We start from the raw sequence: 10,742 nt of genomic DNA on the forward strand, positions 1-10,742 counted from the left end.
CCATTCTGGTCACGCCTCAACCTGAAATCAGTAGCAGGCAATCCAGAGACTGCATGAGGACTTGTCTATTCCACGATTACAAACGATGCAGTGCGTTTCATGGCTCCATGAGCCAAACTGAAGTCAGGCAAGTACCTCAGTTGCTCTCTGCTCCTGGTGATGGACAAGGGCTCATACATCTCCCTGAACTGAGCCCAGGCTTGCTTAATGACCTCGCTTTAAAAAACGTGTATCAAGTATTTCCACCCCTGGCAATACTAGGTCCCTGAATTCCATTCTTTATCCCTGTCCTGCAATACCATACCACTCTCCCGCAGAAACAGCAAGTATGATTTACTTTTTCCATTTCCTCCCAGGCTGTAACAGCTGTGACCAACACTGCTGCTGCTTGTACCTATCCTTTACGCAGGAAGCACCAGACAGTCTGCCACAGGGAAAGTGTGCATGGGATGGCAGATTCTTTTCTGACATGCTTTCTGTAATCATGCAATTTGTTTATGGCTTTACTTGCAAAATGCCGCTGACAAACCCCACTTTTTTGAAGTAGCTGAACTCGGGCAAATGTCTGACTTGTCTTAGCAGAAGCGCTGCCTCACGCCTCTGAGGGCAGGTGCAGCTGGAGGCAGTCCCAAATGCACGGGCTGTCATCCTTCACTGGAGAGGGGCCACGAAGCAGACTGGAGAGTCATTTTTCACCCAGCCTGCTGAAGCAGCCCACTAGCACCTTGCACGTTTTCCAAATGCTCATAACCCTCTTTGCTGTATTTCTGAAGGCAGTGGTTAGTTGGGCACAGCTTTCCACGTTCTTCTTTCTCACCAGTTGCACATCAGGCAGAGGCTGCAGTGTGTTTTTTCCTTCCAGCGTATTCAGTCTCAGTTAAGCAGCAAATCTGTTGTTTTGTGAGCAGTTAAGCAAGTCAAAGGCAACTCTAAAGGCGCATAGAGAACAGCAGCTCAAGGACTATGCGCTAGAGAGTTTTAACTATTAGTTTATTTCAGGGGAAAAAAAAAAAATTCTAGCTGGGTGACGGGGGAAAAGAGAGATGATGCCCAAGTCCCTTCTCTTTAAGTGGTCTACAGACAGTATCTTTATATCAGCAGAAAGCCAAGTCTGGCTCCAGAGGTATAAAAGGAACATTTACTTGCATTTTCCAATTCTGTGAAAACTTAAACTTCTGTGGTCATCTCAGTAATTAAAGAAGTGAATCACTGTGAATTAACCTTGAAGTTAAAGCTTGTTGAGCTTCTACTGTCTAAAAAAACGTACCTTCACAAAGTCCCTTTCGTAAAGGAATGTTTATTACCACCTGCTTTAAAGCACCTTCTTCCCATTTTCTGCTCTAACATCAGAAATTCATGTTTTGTACTTGTTTACTGGTCTTAGTTTGCACAGTTGTTATACTACAGCCCAAACCAATAAAGAGGGAGATTTTTTTTTTTTCAGATCAAGCTTTAGGTGATTGTTGAAAAGCTGTGTTACATTCCAAGTTCCCGGTTACTACAGGTTCAGCACGCTCCTTGCACTTTTCACAATAAGGAAAGAGCCCACATTGCTGGTTTTCCTTAAATTGAAAACGAGCCCACAGAATAAGGAAAACACTAAATCACTATTTTTAATGCGACAGGAAGTGAGAACGGATGTTTACTTGGCTTCGTTTAAAGACTGCAAAATCGCATCCTACTTAGCACCTTGAATGATCCACCATAATACTGGATTTTTTTTTTTAAATTGTAAATGTTTATCAGAAGTGAAACCCAAACATGTTAGGAAAGAACATGTTCTTTTACTACTTGCTATACAAGAGGATAAGCTATACAAGCTGTTTAAATAACATTGCTTATATTAAACCTAAATGTTATTATATGGGGCAATAGTGAATTTTCTAAGTTTTACTTACTGTGTCAAGCTGCATTTGAATGTAAAACTTCCATATAGATTTAGGTAACCTTAAGTGGATTAATATACTTCTGACCTACTATGCTTTGAAAATCACTATTTATCATAAATGAAGCATGTTTTTACATTAGTAGATTGAATCGTTTCTGGGTCTCTACAACTACAGAGCTAGTATGGTCTAACTGCCCTCTCCTGATACCTTTCTAAGAATTTCTCTCTCCTCAGTAATTTGATTCCAAGTCTTCCACAGCTATTACTTATCGCTTAAGTGAAGCTATTTTCATTAAAGCTCTACCATAGACAGCCAATTTGAACTCTGATTCTTTCAAGCAAAGCCATTTGCTGTGAGGTTCATCAGAAACTATCGATGTCTGTTAGGGAGTTAAGCGCACTGGCGAGCGCTACAGTCCTCTGTTAATCCTGGGACTGCTCCTGGCTGAATATACCTGTACAGTCTAAGACTCAAATCTATACCTACAGTAGACAAACTCTAGACTAACGCAAAGGCACAAAGTACCAAGCCAGCCTTGCTTTTCCACCTGACATATTTTTTGGTCTAATGTGTCCTCCAATCCAAACTTTTTCAGTACAGCAAAATTACAGAGATATCAGTGTTCAAGATATCCGGGGCAGATATAATTTTACAGTGTGTGCAAGCAGTTAAGCCCTTATTCTTTGTAAAGAGAAAATGTAGTCTGGGGCAGATTCCCATCAAAACAATTTGCTTTGCCTATTCCTTTCTCAGGGGAGGGCTGGAAGCTGATTAATTCCTGGGGTCTGAGATGTGATACATACAGCCTGTTCTTACCCATTGCCTATCCCAGAGCAGGCACACTTACCCGAATATAAATGCCTTGTAGAAAGATGAAGTTTAGAGCACGAGAGGGTTGCTGTGTTTCCCAAAGATCCCCAGGAAACACAGTAGTCAAGGTTAGGCAGGAGAAGTTAACTCGGCAGGCCAGAATTTGAGCCGTTCTGTGATACAACAAACAACTGTTGGTTCAGTCCATGTAACCTTGCAAGGCCTGTTCTTTAGCAAACAGGCAAGAAAGATTTAATTTGTTGTTTGGCAGAAAACACAAAATTCAGCACTCAAGTTTAACTAAAGGGTATTTTTTTATTCCCCATTAAGACTGTCTCAAGGACATAACTAAATGTTGGAAACCCCACAGAAGGGCACATACAGTGAATGTGGTGAAGTACAATGTGAACAGCCCCAGGGGTTCAAATAAGGTAGGACCATTAGCTAACCAGAGGAAAAAACCCAAATCAAAACTCTGCTGAAGATGTTGCACTTTCTTCTCCATTTACACTGGAAAAAAAAAAAGTCAAATCCAACAAAATCCTTGCATCTCTAATACATTCAGTCCTGGCTAAAGAGTTTAACAAGATGACAACAGGATGACTATAATACAAAACGTTCACTACTACACTCTGTACACACCTGTTGTCCAAGCCCTCCCCCAAACCCACGTACTGATGGCGCCCCCATTATTTGCTTGCTTGCTGGGCCTGCCTGCGGAGGAGGACGTAGATCTTCTCCTTTATCCAGTCTTTATTGTACGGTTGGTATGTCTGAGTATCAGCACGGTAACTAGAGAAGAAAAAAAGAATTAATGTAATACCAGTCTGTGGTGTAAGTACCTCTAGCAGAAAAACTTCACAAACAATTAAGCGTCCTCAAGTCTATGAGGCAGAAAGTCATGTGCAGAACACAAGTAATATCAGAAGTAGATGGGAATTGCCACTTATATCAAAGAGATTTATCCTGCTCCCTAAAAAACAGTTACCCAGCAGATCAGTAAGAACCTGAAATAAAATAGATGCTCCAAGGACTACTGAGTGACTGGATCACAATGTGCTCACCTTTTAATTCATGAATATAATTACTTATGGGAGACAACAAGTGGAGCACCTTAATGTTCTGGAGCTCAGAATGAAGAATAGTTCTACCAGGAAACCATCTAATTTGTCTTGATGAGCCAAACACTTCTTCAACACTACTTCAAGCAAGTGTTTATGTGAGTTTTCAAGTGCTCCACTTCTGTTTGGAATTTTTATAAAATGAATAAAAGCATGATGTTCCAGGAGCAAAGGTAGATCATAGATGGATGACAAAGGATTCTTGCCAGTTGGCAGTGATGGCGAGCTTACATCTAACAAACAAGGACACTTCATAAAAACCAAACTGAAAACAAGAACCCCCAGACTCATTTTCTTTGCTACTCAAGGATAATTGATAAAAGTTCACTAGCAAGATTTTGTGCCAGGGCCGGAGAACTCAGTTACTTGAGACACTGCTGAACTGAAGCAGAATTAGACTGAAAAAAGAAAGCAAACTGCATGAAGTTATCCGTGTAGATTCATGCCCTCTTTTTCCCCCTAGTCATTGAAGTTGAATGTTTTTTTTTGATGAAGGTGGTACTTTCAGTGAACGCTTCGAGAACTACTGAAGTCCCTCCCACTCAGTCTTTAAATCTTGGCACACATATTTCTTCTACTCAGGTAAGAAGGGTGAGGTGGTCATTGATAAGAAGCTAAGTAAAAATCCAGAGCTAACTCAATCCAGAATAATTTACAGTTTTTACCTAAGGAAAAAACCCTAAGCATGGTATTTGTAAGAAAGCCTTATTTTAAACCCATCATGACTAGTTCAAGGCCACAGAAAGAGTTTCAGTATACACTGATATAGTAGTTAGTAGTAGTTCCAGTGTATTATAAGAAATGTTAGTTTCAGAAAAAATTACTGATTTCTGCCCCCACCCCAATCCACTCATAGCACTACACTGTGAGACCAGACAGCAAGTACTTCAGGAGTCTCCATGAACACATGTCCAGTACGCTATGTGCTACGCGTGCCATCTGGTGGAAAACTATAAGCTGAAGTAGAATTTGGCACAACACTGAGTTTACAAGCCTAATTAAAGAAAGGCACAAGACTGTACTAGAAAACAATTGCTACTTCCTGAAGCAAGTAGCTAGCTTCAGTCTGTTAGATAAACTAACCCAGCGTGTCTTTCAAACCGCATCAGCACAGCACTATGACACACAAAGATCAAGCGTGGCAGAATGTCTCGGAACAAGGTAACTCTGCAGAAACTGTAAACCTGTTTTACTTATTCTACTGAAAACTTTGGTAAATGGCATTTGTAATAAGTCACTATCAGTAACATAGATCCTGTATGTACATCAGAAAGCAAAGGAAAGCAATCTGCTGCTCAGTTTTGTTAAAATAGGTTTTTATTTTAAACTAGAATTAACTGGCAAAGGTTGTTCACTGTGCAGCTGCACCAGTACTTGCACTGGGATATCAGACAGAGCAGTACAGCTGCAGGAATGTCCACACTAGACACTCACCGTCTTAAAAAAGTGTTTCTGGAATTTTGAGCTTAGAAAGCTAAATACTATGTCTTCTGTTATTTGAATATGAGATTTGTATCCTTATTCCTACAGAATTTCTGCAAAGTTGATACCACTGTCGTATCAAACCATTACCTTGAAATTTATGGTATGGAAAGTACTCATGACCTCGACTAAGTGATTTAGTTACAGTGTTAAAGTTATGTTCTGAACAGTGAAATTTAGCATTAGATTTCACAGTACAGTCAGAATGGGAAGTACACAAGACCACCTTTGCTTGCCCACAACTTTAAGACACAGATGAGAACAGGAGATAATGTATTCACAAGAACACTCAAATAATTATCTAGGGCTCTCTGGAGGATTGATCTGTTTCTCAATTGCTTCATTAGGATTTACAGAAATGTCCATCTTGCTGGATCAAAACCAAACAACTGGCTGCAATGCGCTTCTATGCGCTTCTGCTGTACCACTAGTACAGCCCTCAGCTGAATTAAATTCTGTGAGCATTCTGTCTCCTTAAGAATTGGACCAACCGCACAAAGGCAGATACAGCTCCAATTTAAACAGATTCTAGAACTAATAAAACATGTAGCTGCATTAAACTGTTGGACTTCAATATTTGAAATGCTGGGAGCTTCAATGCGACTAAAACCCAAGTGGAACTGTCAGTTTCTGAGCTTTCTTTAGAGATACTTTATTCCAGTGCAGTTAATCGGAGTGGGCAACATGGCATGCCAGCTGCAATACTGCTGCCTTACTAACAGAGTTATTGCAAAAAAAACCCAGAATCTTACCAGATTTGACATAAAACATGTAAGAGTTTACATGGAAGACTTCTGACTTCTCTAAGTCGCTGAAATGGACTTGAAAACTGAACTTACACAAGACAGCTGAGGTCTGCCAAGTCATCGATGAAGTCAAACAATTGGCTGATATCGTATGTAATGGATGGACTGTTGGGATTCATTCTCTTCAGATGCTCCTCATACATTTTACAGACTCCTACAGAGAAAAAAGATTAACAATACAATATTAAAAAAAGCAACAACTGTATTCGCTGAAACTTCTTCAGCTACTGAACCTCAGATATCAGGGAAGTTTAGAGATGACTACCATGAGAACAGAGACATGAACTTCTTGCCCAGATTTTGCAGAGTTCAAATGCTTTTGTTCTACCTCTTCGCACTGAAGCATAATACCAGTACTATAAAAATCACATAAGATGCATGGACAGAAGCACCTAGAGGAAAAAGTGTTAGTTCTATCAGAGATGGAACTTTCCATGCTGTAAGCTCCAACGGAAACCTGAAACTCCTCCTAATAATTTTAAGATAGCAATTGCAACACATATTCCTGTGGTACAAGTACCTGAGAAAGAGAAGAACTAGTATTAAATAAACTACTCAAATCTCAGAAGAGAGATCATTCTTGATGAGAGAGTCAAAGAGGGCTACTGAGGTAAGAGTGACAGCACAAGCCTGTATGTGAGCTTAAATCAGTTTTAAGCTAGCCCATACATAATTTAGATACATTTCAGAAGAATATAGTATTAAAGTGAGCATGGAGGCTTTATATGGTCTTTATTATGCTTTTGTTTGCCTCACAAAACTTCCTGGAATTAGAATTTTTAATGTTAAGTGAACTTCACATTTAAATCATGCAGCTGTAGTACTTCAATCTTCTTTCCAAGCTCACTATGTGTCTCTTAAAGTCACGCAGTATTTTTTCTCTGGCACACATGCCACGAGGCTGCAAATTATGTATCCATTGCACATGTACTTTTATTTTATACATTATCTCCCATAGCAATCTTTCCTTTCCATGGTTAGCACAAAAATTAGTGTGAGAGTTAGGCTCTGATCCTGCAATGAAATGCATTCAGGCAAGTCTGCTGCATGGCCCCACCAAGAATATTGCCTACTCTCACAAACTGAATGTGTTTCAACCTAGATAAATCAAAAAGAGACATTTAATATAGAAAGGAAGTTCTGAAAATAAAGAATAACATTTTTAGTTTGCTAAAACATTAGTGAACTAAAAGCATGAGGTTTTTGCATTTTTGTGAATTACCTTGGAAAAATATGAACAGTGACTTACTTACATTCTTACTGCATAAGTTTGGGAGTATGTCAAAAAAGGGGTTTTAACAACAGTGTCTGCACCCACCTTCCATGCACTCATTCACCGATTCATAATCAGCATATGTTCTGCCTTCTGGCCTCTTGGTAGGCTGGACAAGTAGAATTGTGTGAGACTGAAAAACAAAAACACCAAGAAAACAGGTTACTTGCAAAATGTGAATGATTTTTTGTTTGAATTAAGTTCTAAAGCAGTGCTTCTGAAAGAAGCACTAAAAAGAAGCATAATATTAAAACACTGAACTAGTGATCAAGGACACAGACATTTTCCAAACAGCATTTACTGTTCATATACTGTGTTAATAATTTTTGTTTCCAATCAGTCCTGTCAATCCTTACATAACTTTCTAATGCGTAAAACCACCAGTAAAGCAGCTATTGTGTTGTCAAAAATACGATGTGAATAGTAGTTTCTCTTTAAACACAAAAGCAAAGCAATAAAGTCAATGTAGAAGAGCTATGCCATTAGTGCATTTACTTATTTTACTCCAAATGCAAGCTTTTAGTATGATTTTAAACACTCCAATTGAAGAGCAAGGAGGGAGGCCAACTTAACTTCACTGTCAGTTTCACCTTAAAGATTTTAACACAAACAGCTATTTTGAGTTATTCATTAAACTTCAAGAGAACACAAATTATACAACAAATCCACACTTAGCGTTCAAGATTATTTCCTGCAGAACAGAAGCATGGATTTTTCATACTTCAGTGAGTCTACTGCGACAGTAATTATGGCACAGATAACTGTTCCAAGTGTTAAAAGTCTGTAAGCTTGCTCTTCTGCAGGAAAGACTTAGATGATTGCACAGTCTCTGGCTTGTGTTATTTCTGTAATATTTTTCACTTGGCTACAGCAAGTCATTTGAGCAAACAAGAAGAAGGATTTTTGAAGTGTACACAATCTGTGATCTAATTAACAGGTTACACAGCACAGAAAGTTTGCAAGCATGCTACAAACCACCATTTCCAGTGCTGCTAATTGGATCCAACATTTTCAATGCTAATATATGAGGTGAGCACACAACATGTAATATTCATGCAGGCAACTGCAGAGTAAGACACACTGGAAACAGATATCAAAGCACATTATTGGGATTAAATTAATCAGCTGCTGACAGAAAAATCCTGACCCACACTTTGGACAGATCAGTGAAGATACAACTTCAGTGTTCAAATGCAGTGACAGAAAAGAAAAATGGGAAATACTAGGATTTACAAGGAACATAGGCGGAAAAAGCACAAATTTTTATACCATGACCAATAGCGTTTTCATGCCTGGAATACAGTTCTCAGTTCTTTAAATTCTGTCTCAAATTACATGGTAGAGAATTTTAGAGAAGCCCAGAAAAAAGTGCCACAGAGAAACAGAAGCAGCAAGACTTTTCCCAATCAGAAATGGGAAAAGAGGGGAATTCAGTGCTACACACTGTAACAAAAAATCACACAAAGGAGACTAGACCATTTAGGTCCACTTTCATGTATGCCAGCGGATACTAGATTTGACAGGAATTCCCCAAGGGGGGCTCAGTGCATTGTGCCTGACTGGGCATGTCTTACCAGGGAGTCCAAATAGATTCTGCCACACTTTATAATAAAGTATAAAGCTTTTTCCAGCACTGTCATTTTTATTTGCTGGTCACTGATGACAAGGCTTGGTTCCAGGACTTGCAACTCTGATTTCCTGGGAGCATTTGACTAAGGATCCCTTATTAACAACAACGGATGAGGTGCATCAGCCAGTTCAGTCTGTGTGTTCTAAAAAAAGCTGGGTTATCTTAGCATCAGTGTGTCTTGCAAACTACATCTATGGTGTCTGCTTATGTACACATCTTTATCTCTTTCAACTAAACTCAATATTTTAAAAAAATCGTATATATTGTGAAATTATCCCAATAACCAGATTATAGAAAAAATACCAGTGAGATGGACATGTAAGCCAGTTCTTTTAGAACTTTAAGGTAGAAATTATTGGGGCTTCTTACTTTAAACCTTTTACCATTTCAGACACTTTACAACATCCATATCAGACACTGACCTGGAATTTATTAAAATTAATGCCATTGGGACCATCTGTATTGTAGAATGAATGCGTTACATCTCAAACATTTTCTTGGGAACTTCCCACTATTTTACCTTGGGGGGGGGGAATTGCTTGATCTCCTAAAATTGCTCCTCCTTTCCTGCCACTACAGTGCAAAAAAGTGACAAGTTCAGAAGCCCAAGAGAAGTTTCCTCCAACTTATTACCCGCCTGACTGAATATGTGCCTAGGCGACAGGGCAAAATTCAGTGTGATTAGTAACTATTATGCTTTCCTATGGGTATAAATCTTACTGTTGGGAAAAAAAAAAGATCAAACCAAGGGAAGATCCATAAACCTTCATACATTAGGACCAGGTTATCTGGAAAAGCCCAGATATAGACTCTTATTATTCTAATGCATACGCTGGCTTTTCTTGTGTTTTCTTTTAAAGCACAGTTGTACTGTCTGCTGTTAAGCAGGACACTGAAAAAGATACCACACATTTTGTAATACACCAGTTTTGAACTTCTAGAGAGCACTTTAGAATGTGCTCTGATTATTGAAGACAGAAAACTGTAAAAACAGTTAAGGCAGCGCTGACCGCCAGGCCTTAGGAGCTAGGCAGCATCTGCCCAAAGAGTCTTCTATTAATTGTAGTCTACTCAATAATAAAGTAAAAAATAATTAAAAAGGAAGAGAAACAAATATTGTAAGAATAAGATGTGCAGTGATGCAAATGCAAGTAGTATACCGCAGATTTAAATGCCTTTCAGTTATTCCTGCTCTGCAGAAAAAAGTGATTTAAGTATCTCCTCTCACTTTGGACAACAGGACAGGGCTCATAGCTGCCTGTCTGAGCAGAAGAACCACTTTTGAGCAAGTGCCAGACAGATGCAGAACTTTGCTGCAAACCCAGAAGCAGTTGTCTTTCCGCCATGGGGCAACGACTCGCTGCAGCACATTGGATTTTATTAGACGAATGCAACAAGCTATGGTGATCGGTGGGCCTTTGTGCTTCAGCCTGCCGTTCAAAGAGTCCACCGGCGCAAGCTGCCGCCTTCCCCTCCTCCAAGTATTGGGGTGGAGGAGGAGGGAAAGCAGCACGGGCAGCAACAGCTCCAAGTAACGCAACCCGGCCATTTCAGGTGGGCGCATTCGACGGAACCGGGGGGGGCGGCGCTCCCGAGGAAGAGCTGCGCTTCCAGAAGCGCCCGGAAAAGGGGCTGAAGCTCCCGGGCAAGCCCGCTCCACGCCAAGCCCGGAAGCCTCCCCCCTCCCTTCCTCCCTCCTCCCCTCTCCGAGGGCGACCGGCCTTTGTGCCG

At 40.0% G+C, this 10,742-nt stretch overlaps 1 protein-coding gene across 1 annotated transcript; it reads right to left on the minus strand.

The window, feature by feature from the left end:
- Window positions 1–1,707: 1,707 nt before the first annotated feature.
- Window positions 1,708–7,533, minus strand: ERH (ERH mRNA splicing and mitosis factor). Its single transcript, XM_009634189.2, has 3 exons — window positions 7,427–7,533; window positions 6,142–6,262; window positions 1,708–3,491 (listed from the first exon to the last, which is right to left on the minus strand). Exons 1-3 carry the CDS (start codon window positions 7,431–7,433, stop codon window positions 3,389–3,391), a joined length of 231 nt encoding a protein of 76 aa, XP_009632484.1. The 5' UTR covers window positions 7,434–7,533; the 3' UTR covers window positions 1,708–3,388.
- Window positions 7,534–10,742: the final 3,209 nt, after the last annotated feature.

The sequence above is a fragment of the Egretta garzetta genome, unplaced genomic scaffold (assembly GCF_000687185.1).
Source record: "Egretta garzetta isolate BGI_Z169 unplaced genomic scaffold, ASM68718v1 scaffold2, whole genome shotgun sequence".
NCBI lineage: Eukaryota > Metazoa > Chordata > Aves > Pelecaniformes > Ardeidae > Egretta > Egretta garzetta.